The 13,645-nt window shown below is 43.3% G+C and overlaps 1 protein-coding gene and 1 non-coding gene across 21 annotated transcripts in view; both read left to right on the top strand.

The window, feature by feature from the left end:
- IQCK (IQ motif containing K) overlaps positions 1-13,645 on the top strand; it is a 117,704-nt gene that overhangs the window by 46,362 nt on the left and 57,697 nt on the right. For 14 of the 20 annotated variants that reach the window (XR_011494275.1, XR_011494274.1, XM_070484847.1 and 11 more), the window contains one exon: positions 8,977-9,061. The exons of the other annotated variants lie outside the window; for them this stretch is intronic. Coding sequence is in view for 12 of the 14 variants with exons in the window: in XM_070484847.1 (XP_070340948.1) it covers positions 8,977-9,061 (85 nt within the window). In the remaining 2 variants the exon portion in view is untranslated. The remainder of the gene's footprint in view (positions 1-8,976; positions 9,062-13,645) is intronic. 20 annotated transcript variants of the gene reach the window in all.
- On the top strand, positions 2,435-2,596 carry LOC123277056 (U1 spliceosomal RNA). Its single transcript, XR_006513731.1, has one exon. It is a non-coding gene; the product is annotated as a U1 spliceosomal RNA (small nuclear RNA).

Raw genomic sequence — 13,645 nt, 5'->3', positions numbered from 1 at the left:
ACAGTTCATTGGCCAATATAAGTCCCCTGGCCAAGCTTGGGATCAGTGCTCCAGGGAAGCTGACAGCACCCACAGGGAGAAACTGCAGGACGTACGGCAAAGAGTAAGGATGCACGAGTCTCTGACAGAGAAAGGAGCAATAAACCGGGAACAATAGTACCATCTCCCACACGCTCTCATCAGAGCTTGAGGAGGGTGATTTCTTCCCCACCTTTCAACAGCGGGGAATTACGTCATATCTCCTGTTGCCTTTCCTCCTGTTTATGAATCCAGCAGCATCCTCTTTTGTGGGACATAGTCCTGACTCAGCCAGCCAATCAGAAGCCATGAAATTATTTGCTATCATATTAAGAACAGGAAACATTTTGCTTTTTATTTTGACCGAAACGAATTGGTCGGATTCACTTGCAAAAATAAATCCCTAAATGAGCACAAGGAACAAAGGTGCATTGCTGCCTATCTGGTCCCATGTCCCAGAGGGAAGGCTGATGAAAGACATCATTAAAGCTGAGACCTTCAATGAAACAAAGGTTGTGTTCTAGAAGAGAAAAGAAAAGGTTGCTTTGGGTGAAATGTCTTTTCAGCTGAGTTCTACCCTTGGACAAAAAAAAAAAGAAGAAAAAATCCACGATACTTTCATGTTGGTGGAAGGTATCTAATGACCAAAAACTGAAGTGAAAACAAAAGTGTCACCGTGCTATTTGAGGACAAGCACCAGCCATAGGATGGTCTGTTTGCACCGAGGTTAACAGTGGGACCGAAAACGCTCCTGCCTTCAAAACGGCACAGGAAACGGCATGCATTTGCACTAAAGATCATAATTAAATGGTGGCGTGGCAGAACATTTGCTGTCATGGCCTGTTGAAAGGAAAAAATCCTTTTAATTTATTTTGTCTTTTAGAAGGGTAGATTTCTGTCTCAGTAATTTCAGAGGCCAGAGGGTCTCCTGAGGATAATAAATCGTCTTTGCTCTTTACATCAGCATTCGTCTTCAAACAGGAAGGATGGAGAGCTGTTTCCTGAATTCGGGACATGCTTGGATGCGTAAATCCTCTAAGTGCCTCCCCCTCGCTGGAGGCTTGGCAGCGGGGTGGCCCTTTTTCTGGGGCACACAGTCCTGCTTCCTTTCCTTCTTCCTGTTGTTTCTAGGTGACTCTTTGGGAACGAGCTCGGGGAGCCTGTGTGAGGCAGCGTGGCAGACACATCTGGCTTCCAATCTCAGCTCTGCCATCATTAGTTGGTGTGTTAGTTGCCTCTGGCTGCTTAATAAATTAGCACAAAATTGGTGGCTTAAAACAACACACATTTATTCTCTTATAGTTCTTATAGTTCTGGAAGCTGGAAGTCCCAAATCAGTTCCTTCTGCAGGCCCTAGGGGAAAGTTCATTTTCTTGCCTTTTCTAGTTTCTGGAGGCTACCTGCCATCTGGAGGGCTCGTGATACCTTCTTTGTGTCACTCTGACCTCTGGCTTCCATCGCCACATCCACTTCTGTAGCAGGATCTCCCTCTGCCTCCCTCTCATAAGGATTCTTGTGATTGCATCATTGAGCCCACCTGTGTAATCAAGGCTAATCTCAGGGTCCCTAACTCAATCACATCTGCAAAGTCCCTTTGCCCTCTGAGGGAACGTATGTATTCACAGAGTCTGAGCATTGGTTATGGACCTCTTGGGGGCCATTGTGCAGTTTCCCACAGTTGGGTGACCTGGAACTAATCCCTTCACATCTCTGAGCCTCGTCCTCTCTTCTGTACCGGGGGATGCTAAGAATACCTACATTGTAGGGTTGCTGTGAGGGTTAAAGATGATATCAGAGTTCTTTGTTGCAAGCAACAGAAAGTTAAGAGCTACTTAAGAAATAGGGTAGATTTTGGAAGAAAAAAAGATAACTCACAAACCTGAAGCTAAAGGTAAGGGCCTGGCCTTAGAAAGCAGGTACAGGGACCCTGGGAGCAGAGACCCATGTTTTCAAGACACCACTGCCATCAAGAATCCTCTAGTCTCTGCCGGTCTACTCAAGATTCCCCTTCCAGGGAAAGAGCATCTGCTTGGCTAAGCTTGGGTCCCAGGTGTACTCTTTGGCCAGGGGAAGGCAAGACACTGACCCACATTCCCCCAACTGAGGGAGGAGGAGCTGTCAAAGCAAAGTCTGAAGGCTGATCCCGCAGGAACAGGGAGGGTGTGATGGGCAGATAAAAATTAAAGATATCCACTGCAGAGGGCTCATAGTAGGTATTCAAAGAATGAAGGGTTTTATGTTATCCTTAATCTTAAGAGAACAGTAGCAAGATGAAACATGAGCAGCACAATGACCAAGCAAGTGAGAGAGAATGTGTGCATTTAGCCTCAGCTCTGCCACCGATAAATTCCAACCTTAGAGAAAGGTCTGTTTCCTTACCTGTGATAATATTCGTTCACTGGGAAATGTTTGTTGCACACTTACCTGGCAGGATCGCGAAGGTGGCTTTCCAGGGGGAGGCTCACCCGTTGCACTCTGGATGTGCTGACCCCTGCGATTCCCCTGAACGGGGGAAACTCGACTGCATAATTTGTGGTAGTGGGAACCAAAGAACTGTTGAATGCCCACTCTGTTCCAGGCACTTTTCTAGGTACCATAGATAGAATGGAGGACAAGAGAGAAAGTTTTGGCCCCCATGGAGTTTACCTTGTAGTGAGAAGACAGACAATAAGCAAACTAACAAATAAACATCCTGTATAACGTAAAGAAGACCCAGGCGCTTTGAAGAGAAATAAAGCAGAGGGAGTGGATCGAGTCCCAGGGCTGGGGGAGAGGTGGCAGTGTTTCAGGTAGAGAAGCCAGGAAAGGCTCACTTCTGTAAGGAGGTGACATTTGCGCAGAGGCCTGGATGACAAGCAGAGGGAGCCAGCCTTACAAAGGTTGGAAGGAAGAGTGTCCCAGGCAGAGGGAACAGCCACCCTGAAGGCCCTGAGACAGAAACAAAGTTGGCCAGTGAGGCAAGAGGAGATGCGGGAGTGGAGAGGGTGGCAGGAATGAAGCCAGAGAGCCTGGCTAGGCCATGTCCAGCTTGCTGGGGGGCCCTTGGACGCCACGGTAAAGAGTTTGAACTTTTCTTTTTCCTTCCTGGTGTGATAGGAAACTGTTGGAAGGTTTTGAGCAGAAGATGGAGGTAATCAATTTATCTTTTACAAAGACCACTCTGACAGCTGGATGGGCAGTTGACTGAAGTCAGCTCTAATAATGCAGCAAGGGGGCAGGAGATGATGGCAGCTTGGAGTGGAGGAGGCAAGAAGAGGTTGGATTTGGGATATATTTTGATGCTGGAACCAGGAAGCCTTGTTGATGGATTGGATGTGGGGTTAGAGAGAAGTCAAGGATGACGTGGAGATTTCGGGCCTGATTGTCTGGCTGGATGGGGAGCCATTTACTGAAATGCAGTGGGGGAAATGAGTTCTGTTTTAAAAATGTAACGGGTTTCCTGAAGCTTCATAACTTATTGGGAATAAAAATATGAAGCTTTTTTTTTCTTTTTTCTCCCAGTAATTGCCCCACTATATTACACAGGATCTCTCTTCCATCTGAGATGCAGCCCTTTAATAACTTTTTGGCCAAATTCCATGACTTCCCGGTCACTCTGTTTTTAGTCTCATTTCACTGTTTGGATTCGTCTTGTTTATTTTTAAATCCTTAGTCTTCAGTCTCATCCTGGATGTTAAACCCATCTTCCTCCCTTTCCCCAGCTCCGGCCACAACTGTCTATGATTCAGGGGTCCCTGCATTTGGAAGAGAGGAACTCACTTCTTTGTTTTCACTCGTCTCTAACTGAAATTCAGCCTGTCTTTGAATTAGGAATGTGGCTAACCAACCTCAGTAGGATCTACCGTAGCTAATCGCAATCAGGTCTTTTCACAGTTGTAATGATCTCAAATATCATTTGCGCTTGTCGTTCCTTTCAAATTGCAGAAGTTAATTGACCTGCCATTAGCTCTTCTTATTTCCTGCGTAATTTAGAAGCACATATATTACCATATCACCAAATTTTTTGTTTAACATTTTGATAGCTGTATTTCAATATAACTGATTTTCTTTGTAATCTTATGTATTTATTTACTTTTATGTTTTTAAAAACATTCTTCTGAGAAGAAATCTGGACTGCTGAAGTGGAAAAGGGTCCATGGCTCAAAACCAGTTACGATCCCTTGGGGGGGGAGGGAGGGAAGGGGCTGGAGCACCTCCCCTGGGCCGAGGAGGGCAGGGTCTACCCTCTCCCCCCATACACCCGTCCCCCTGCCTGAGCTCACCATTTGGAGCGGAAGGAGGGATACTGGGGAGAAGGCAGACCTCCTTAAGATTTTCCTTAAGTCGTTAGAGAAAACATGTAACCAGTTACAAAGAGACCAAATAACACAGCGATCTGGGCATACTTCTCTGAAAGCACCAAGCCTCACAGCCCTGATTTTTAAGACGGTTGCCCCTGCAGCCCAAGGGCCAGCACGTGGTCTGGCAGCGCCTGGTTTTGTGAGCACTGCTAACTGGACCTGTGTGCCACGCCGCTTCCAATGATGGGGTTGGTGAAACTGGCCTCGACTCTGTGTTTAACTCAGAATGACTCAGCCTGATGCCGGGGTAATAACTGCTTGTTGGTCTCCCAGGGTGGAGTTCGAGAGGGGGCGAAAGCAAAATCACATCCTAGTAAGTGTGGTTTCTAAATGCGCTGTAAGGCTGCTGGCGAGTAATGCAGCTGGCTCTCCCCTGCTGGGTTTGGGAGCTGTTCCTCACATCATAGAAGGCTGGAATGGAAAGAATCCTATGAGATTCCGTCCTAATGGCTAGTCACCATATGTCTGGAAGATTCCAGATAACCTCCATGGCACTTCTTCCAAATATTTGAAGTTCATTACTCAAGACTGTGATGCCTCCAGCACAGAATGTTTGGGAAACCAGTGAGGGCTGAGAGCAGGGACGGGGTAATCTGTTTTCCCGACTACAATGGGTAGACGTTATCAAATACTGGGCCCTTGAAAGGCTCAATGAATGATGGCTGATTTAGGGCCTGTGTCATTTTGTAAACGGCTTTGCATCTGGGTTGCGCTCTCATGTTCCAAGAAAACAACTTAATCTCTTACCTAATGAAAAGTGGATAGAATTTGGATTCCAAGATTCAATTTTCAACATAAAGGAAGCTTTTCTCCTTTCTGTTTTATTCTCCTTAAATGCCATGTTGGATAGAACCGCTCGTCTTAGAACTGGATGGAGAAATTAATAAGGACTAACTTCTCAGATTCTCTTATGTATTTTGTAAGCATGCTATCTCTTCTTGAGGTCCTGCAAATATTTTACTTAGCATTCAAAAAATGGGAAAGAATTGTGTGTGTGTGTGTGTTTATCCATGCAAACATAGACACAATTAGAAAAACGAAGTCTTGTTCCTTCTCAGAATTATAGCATCAGTTCTTACGATTCAAATATTTTCAACTCACATTTGAGAAGAAAGGAGAAGGACATGACAAATGAGCATTACCAATAAGACAATTCTTCTTGGAAGCATACTTAGGAGTACTGTTTTGCCCGTTAGAACACGTAAACCTGTCTGCTCTAGGGATGTCCAATTTAAGCGCTCGAGGCGGGAGCCTCAGCTGCCTCTCCTCTGATTGACATGCTTGTCCCTGCTCCCCTCCCTAGTTCCCTGATGACGAGCCTTCGCCTCCTCTCCATCTCTATTTTTATTTGACCTGAAGCCAGTTGCACTGATTCCAAAAGAGAGAAAAGGGCCTGGCATGGCTTCTGTCCCTTCAGGCTGGCCTGCTGAAATGATGGATAATTCCCAGACGCTACTCCCTGAAGATTAAGTCCTTTTCATTTGGCCTGATTTACGCTGGCTTTCTCACCCTTATTCTCTGTTTGGGAAGGAGACAGCACCCCATTATTTAGCCATGAAAGCAGGGATGTCACTAAAGGTGGTCTCATCTTACCGCTTAAAGACCTATTAGAAATCTCATTTTGCTGTTTGGAGATGTCATTGTGATGCAAAGCGGTTCGGGGTTCCGTTACTGGTGAAAGCTCTTTGTCCGGCTGGCCTGGCCAGTCGTGGCCCCAGATTTGCGGTTCTCCTTTCCTACTGCTATCCCTAAGCAGGAATACTGTTACTTTGAGGATTTCATGACATCGGTTGAGAAAAACATTAAAGCAGGAAAATTGCAGCTGAGCAGAACGGCACCATCAAACCTTCCCTCAGATCCAAGTGACAAACTCCACTTTGTTCTGCTGTCCTGACACCGGATGTCCCTGTGGAGCTTCAGACAAATGCATACCTGCCAAGTTATTACTGTGTGGATTAATGAAGAGGGCATTTTCTATGATTATGGCTTTCCCCCCCCGACGTTTTTCTCTTCTAGGCAATTGACTGTGTTTTCCTCTGTGTAACACTCGCAGCTGTTAGACCCAGGATCCCATGTTGGTGACCTTGTGGGCTCCCCTTCATCGTCTCCTTGGGCCGCTCCGTCCGTTTCCTGGGCAGTTTGCATTCCCAGCAGGAAATGGTCAGTGACCTTGAACAGGTCACTTCACCCCTCCCTGCCTCAGTTTCTTCAGCTCTCAAAGAAGGATAACAACAGCTCGTTTTTAATGTTGTGAGGATTTAATTAAATAAGGTGTGGAAAGTGCTTAGCACACTCTGCCAGGCACAGAGGCTCATTCCACCAATGTTTATGGAGCGTCGACTATGTGCCGGTCGTTGTCCTAGGTGCTGGGAGCAGTAGACAGAGGCCCCGTCGCTGCCCTCTGGAGCGTTCAGCCCGGTGGAGGATTTGGGCATTAATTTTACATCACACAGGTTTATATCTCCAAATTGGGCCAAGGACTAGGAAGGAAAATTGCTTAGAGCTCCACTGGGCCCTGACCTAATCAAAGGACATCTTTCCATAGCATCTGAGTGGAAATTGGAAGAAAGAATAAGAGTGAATCAGGAGAAGGAGGTGTCAGCCCCCCTGCCAAACCTGGAGCGTGGCTTAGCGAGCAGAGTGTGGGCCGGGTCTCAGTGCCCTGTGGGTGCCCTTAGCAGCAGACTGCATGACCACGTGCAGTGCTCCAGCTGGAGTAGGAGGATACTGGAGGCCGAGGAAAGTCCCTCTGCAAAGGCCCTAAGGTGGGAGGACACACTTGAGGAGATGAAAAGGGCCCGCATGGCTGGAGCACAAGGAGAGAGGCTGGTGGGAGGGGAGTCCAGAAAGTTCTTGGTAAATATCAGCTGGTATGAATGCCCGATAGTGTTATTCTCATAAACTCACTGCCAGCACTCCAGGGTCTCCTTAGAAAGACCAGAATCTCTCTACAAGCTGTTAACTTTTAACTAGTGAAGGAGAATTTCTTCAGGGATGGGATTTGTCCGTGTCACACAACTGTGATTTGGAGAATAAGGAGAATGGACGAGGAGAGACCTTTAATGTGGAAAGTGGGAGCCGATGAGCCTCCAGTGGCAAGCCTCCAGCACAATATGAATGCTCCATTACAGCCCAGAAAACCGGATATTAGGCAGTAAGTGAAAACAAAAACAGAACCAAAAAAAATGTCACTACATCATGCAAATAAAAATGGAAACTGAAATTAGGGAAAGGTCTCTAACAATGCGGTCGTTTTGAGGGTGTAATTAGGTCTCCAAGAAATAGAAGAACCTGCTTTCCTTGGCCTCTTAGAAAGGACTGGCCCAGCCCGAGAGCCAGAACTTGGCAGCACTTCGCTTGCTAGAAATGTTCCCAGTGACCTTCAGGGTCCTTCCCGTCTTTGATTTCTTTATTCTGGAATAATTCAAAAGAGCATTCATTCAGTCACACAATTATACGTATCAAGGGAAGTTTTGTTGTTGTTGTTTCAAGGCAAAGTTTAGAGGGAGATAAAACCGCAGACCCCGGAGAATCACGCGTCGCTGCCAGTTTCCCTCGCAGTCTGCGCCAGGCTGGGCATCTGCTAAGTGCTGGCCCCGTTGAGGTGTGGTCTCCGCACGCATTGCGAGGGAAGCCTCAGCTTTGGGACTGGCTGGATCTGGGCCCGGATCCTGACTAGGCCACCTACAAGCTGTGTGACCTTGGGCAGTCAGTCCTCCTCTCTGCACAGTGGGAGTTACTGTAAACTCAAGTGATGGCTGTCATTAGAGAGGGCTCTGTGGCCAGGACTTGAGGGTCCCTCACCAGCAAGCTTTCGGAGGATCCTGCCCCGGGGACAGCCTCCTGGTGAGCCACATTTCTTTCAGAGCTTTATTTCTTTGTGCTGTATCTGCAAAGTCTTGACTCTTGCTCTTCAGGGGTAGCTGTGCTTTGGGGAGACATAAGGAACCAGAATTAAGTTAGACTTACACTTAGTATCTCTTTAAAACTTTTAGGAAAAAAACAAGAAAAGAAAAGAACATTTAGCCATGATTTTTAAATGTGATATCTACGATCAAAACTCCCATCATAATCTTAAAAAATCCCACAAGAGCAGACACTGTCAATGGAACCAGCGCTTGAGATATTTTATTGCTTCTTAAGATGTAGAAATACAGAGGTAAATTCCAGTATTTTCCCTCCAGGTAAGAGATGGACTAGTTAATTTCCCTTCAATAGAAAGTTGGGAAAGAGCCGTTTATTATGCCTCACTCAGCTGCAGTACATAAAGGTCTCTTCTGCTCTGGCTCTTGCTTTGTGTCCACAAGGCCTTATGTCAATAACATGTATGTTGCACCTTGAGGACTAACATGCAACTTTAGTAACCTGAGCCCTTCCGAGCGGGGCAAGCTAACAGTGATTTAAGATTATGCAGATTGAAAACAAAAAATCCACCCCAGATTTCGAAATAAAACATGCTAACTCAAGCTTAAACTTTCCTATCAAAAATGACATTGTTGCTTTCTAAGAATGGGAACGGATGAGGCCCTTAATCAGAGAGGCCATTATGTTGTCAAAGGCCTTGCTGAGGCTGAAGGACGGATTCTCATGGGCATATGACCGTTTTATTGCTTTTCAGCCCACGGCCGCCAATCCCACTCTCCCTCCTGCTGACAGAAGAGGAAGCAGCCCTCATCATTCAGTCCTTCTGGAGAGCCTATCTGGTAAGAGTCGTGTGCAATTACGGCATTTGGCCTGATGGGGAACTTTTGCGATGTGGAGGCCCACGGGAAAACCCTTAGATGGATTTGAAATGGAGAATATTAGGGCTAACATCCAGACCTGGGAAACAGGATACTCTGTAAAATAGGTCGCGAAGAGTGATTTAGAATTTCTACCAAAACTTACTTTGCAATTATCATTAAAAGTACCCTCCAGCCTTTTAAAGTTGGGGTGAGTGGCTTATATTACATAAAAAATAATTTTACATGCAGACAGAAGCAATACATGTTCACTGAGAAAACTCAGATAATTCAGATAAAGCAAATAAAAAATTTTTGAGTCACTGATAACTCTGTCACCCAAAGATAACCATTGTTGATATTTTGGTGTAAAACTTTCTAAACCTTCAAAAATCTTAATACATAGAATGACATTTAAATACTTACATAGAAAAAATGACCTTTTCTTTTCAAGCTTGTCTTTTCTAACCATTTTCCTATTGGTTATTTCCAGTTTATCATTATTGTAATAAATGCTGCAATACAAATCTTTTGCAGCCATCTTTGCACATTTGTCTGGTTGTTTATGTAGGAGGAATTGTAGAAGTCGAATTTCTAGGTCAAAAGGTGAGTTTTTTTTCTTTTTTCCCTGATCCATATTGTCATGTGGCCCTTCAAGAAGGATGTACTTTAAAAAATTCTTACCAAATACACATGAGAGTGGCATGTGTATCTCAGGCTAAAAAGTGTACATCTTCCGATTATTTGCAATTAGAGTATCAACGTTAAGAGGCTTCCTGGTCAACACTAAGCTCCCATTCTAGGTGGCAGCATGGTCCCACCCAGGTGTGAGTGTCAGGCATCGATGGAATGAGTTTAGGTTTGACATCGGCGGTGGCAAGCATCACCAAAGGAAAAGGTCCCAGAGGTTTACATGGAGGCGAAAGATCTGCATACTGATGTTCTCCTTAGGGCTGGCGTAGGAGAAACAGACTGGGGTGAACACACTGGCAAACAGTGCTCCATCAAGAAGTTAGATTAATTCTAATGAGGTATAATTAATTAATCAATCAGCAAAATATTTGTTACATGACCATTAAATGGAACTGTCCTTGGTTATAAGGAGCTCGCTATCTGGGGCAGTACTGTCTGGTCATTTCACTCCTTTTGTACATGGCACATTCCCAAAAACATGGGTTGAAGTCAAGTGTGAAAGTTAAATAATAAACTTGCACATCATGAGGAACAGTCTGTTCCCAAAGAGTTAAAAGCCAGTTATAAAACTCTATTATACCCCACGACTTACAGGTAATCTTTGATGACATAGGTTTTTAGCATTTTTTACACATCTTATAAATGAGGTCTTTTTGCTTCATAATTGAACACCAGCAGGTTAGCTTAAGTCCGGTGAGGTCTAACCAAGGCGAAAGATGCCTGCTTTCCACATGCTTCTTGAGTTCCATCTTTGTCATCAGCATGTTTCATTTGTGAGGCGTATACTTCTTACACCAGAATCAGCGATTTTACTTTTCTATTTTCTGTTCCTTTTTATGAAACAGAGCAAAATGCAATAAAATAGTGATTTTTAGATTTTATTTCTTCCAGAAGCCTGGTAGGTATCCAGGATGTAACAGTAAAAAGAAATGTTCTGTCCCTGGTTCTCCCATGCAGTAAGACCCCCGACCCCGACCTCTCCACACACGTGGTGCCTGTGTTATGGGCACAGCATGAAAACACTGTCCGTAAGACAGCTGAATTCAGCCATCACACCGACAAACTCTGCCGTGTAAAGATGTCTCAGTGGCACAGGATTTAACTGTGGCTATTGCACCATCATTCCTCACTAGCTAGAAATGTTCCCCAAGGTACAAAAGATGTACAAGGGGTCAGTGTATACTGTATGGAAGTTCAGGCTGTTCAAAGCCAAACATTTCCTGTGCTAAAAACGTAACTGAAGGGGGCCAAGTGAGGGGAAAAGATCCAAGTTTTCGCTAGAAGGAAAAGATATCTGATGTATGGGATGACTTGGAAGTTTCCCCAGAAAAGAAGGACTTGATCTCAGCCTTAAAGAAAGATGGAGCACTGGAGTGTCAGCTGGGACCAAGAGAATATCTCAGGGAGAGGAAATAGCATATATATTTTTTACCTTTTTTAAAAAAAACATGTTGTATATTTTCGACAGCTACACACACAAACACAGACATGCATAGGAAAATATCTGAAAGGAAGCAGAGCAATGTGACAACAGTGGGTACATTGGGTTGGCTGGGACAGAATTAGGGAGACCTAATTGAACAAATTTTTTTCAAAGAGAACTAGTATGATTTTCTTTAATTAAAAATTAATTTAAGTCATACAGTCATCTCAATGGATACAGAGAAAGCATTTGACAAACTCCAACAAGCTTTCCTGATAAAAACACTCAACAAACTAGGAATAGAAAGGAACTTCAACTTGGTAAAGGGTTTCTATGAAAACCCTGCAGCTAAATTATATTTAATGGTGAAAGACTGGTTATTTTCCCCCTAAGATTAGGAATAAGACAAGGATATCTTGTCTTGCCACTTCAATTCAACAAGGTATTAGAGGTTGTAGCCATGGAAATTAGGCAAGAAAAAGAAATAAAAGGCATTCAGATTGGAAAGGAAGAAGTGAAGCTATCTCTATTCATAGATGACATGATCTTCTATATAGAAAATCCTAAGTAATTCGCTAAAAAAAGTTAGAATAAACAAGTTTAGCAAGGTTGCAGGAAACAAGATCAATATACAATAATCAGTTGTATTTCTATACACTTAGCAATGAACAATCTGAAAATGAAGTTAAAACAATTCCATTTGCAATAGCATCAAAAAGAATAAAATAGTTAGGAGTAAATTTAACAGAAGTTCAAGACTTGTACACTGAAAACTATAAAACATTGTTAAAAGAAATTTTAAAAAGCCTAAACAAACGGAAATAGGGCCTGTGTTTGATGATTGGAATTCTTGATATTGTAAAGATGGCAGTACTCCCCAAATTGATCAACAGATTCAACATAATCCCCTTCAAAATCCCAGCTGACTTTTTTCTTTTTTGCACAAATTGACAAGCTGATCCTAAAATTCATATGAAAATTCAAGGGGCCCCAAATAGACAAAACAATCTTGAAAAATAACAAAGTTGGAGGACTCATGCTTCCCTATTTCAAACTTACTACAAAGCTACAGTAGTCAAGTGATCGTGGCATAAAGATAGATCAATGGAATAGAGTTGAGAGCCCAGAAATAAACCCTTACATTTATGGTCAATTGATTTTCGGTAAGGATGCCAAGACCATTCAATAGAAAAAGAACAGTCTTTTCAACAAATGGCGCTGGGAGGCCTGGATATCCACACACAAAAGAAGGCAGGTAGCCCCCTACCTCACACTATATACAAAAATTAACTCAAAATTAATCAAAGACCTAAGTGAAAATGCTAAAACTATAAAACTCTGAAAAGAAACCATAGGCGTAAATTTTCATGATTTACAGATTAAGCAACAGTTTACATAGCAAAAAGCACAAGCAACAAAAGAAAAAATAATAACTTGAACTTCAATAAAATGAAAAACTTTTGGCTTCAAAAAACATCATCAAGTGAGTGAAAAGACAATCCACAGAATGGGAGAAAATATTTGCAAATCATATATCAGATAAGGATCTAATATGAAGAATTTGCACAACCTGATGAATAACCAAATTATCATACTGGCAAAGGATTTGAATACACATTTTTCCAAAGAATCTATACAAATGGCCAGTAAGCCCATGAAAAGAGGCTCAGAATCATTAGTTGTCAGGAAAATCAAAACCACAGTGAGATGCCACTTTACAGCTACTAGCACGGCTGTAATCAAAAAGACAGTAACAAATTTTGGTGAGAATCTTGAGCCCTCGGAACCCTCACACACTGCTGGTGAGAATATAAAATGGCGCGGCCACTTTGGAAAGCAGTGTGACAGTTCCTCCAACAGTTAAACATAGAGATAGCGCTCTATGACCCAGCACTGCCACTCCTCTGTATCTATTTAAGATAATGGAAAACATCTGCCCACACAAACACTGTACGTCAATGTTCACAGAAGCATTGGTTGCAATAATCAACATGTGGAAACATCCAAATGTCCATCAGCTGATGAATGGGTCCACAGAATGTGGTACCTCCATACTATGGAAGGTTCTTCAGCCATAAAAAGGAACGAAGCACTGCTACACGCTACAACATGGGTGAACCTTGAAAACATCATGCTAAGTAAGAGAGGCCAGACATGAAAGGCCACATATTGTATAAATCTATTTAAATGAAACGTCCAGAATAGGCAAATCCATAGACAGAACTGGAGTAGTGGATGTCAGGGGCGGGAGGAAGAGAGAAATCGGGAGTGACTGTAATGGCTTCTTTTTGAGGTGATGAAAATGTTCTGGAATTAGATAATGGTGATGGTTGTAGAACTTTGTGAATATAATAAAAACCACCGAATTGTAAACTTTGGAAGGATGAATTTTACAGTATGTGAATTCTATGTAAATAAAATAAATAGTATGGAAAAAATAATATGAAGCA

Source organism: Equus asinus, chromosome 14, assembly GCF_041296235.1.
Source record: "Equus asinus isolate D_3611 breed Donkey chromosome 14, EquAss-T2T_v2, whole genome shotgun sequence".
NCBI lineage: Eukaryota > Metazoa > Chordata > Mammalia > Perissodactyla > Equidae > Equus > Equus asinus.
The sequence above is the reverse complement of the archived record's forward strand: the minus strand, read 5'-3'. Positions and strand labels throughout refer to the sequence as shown.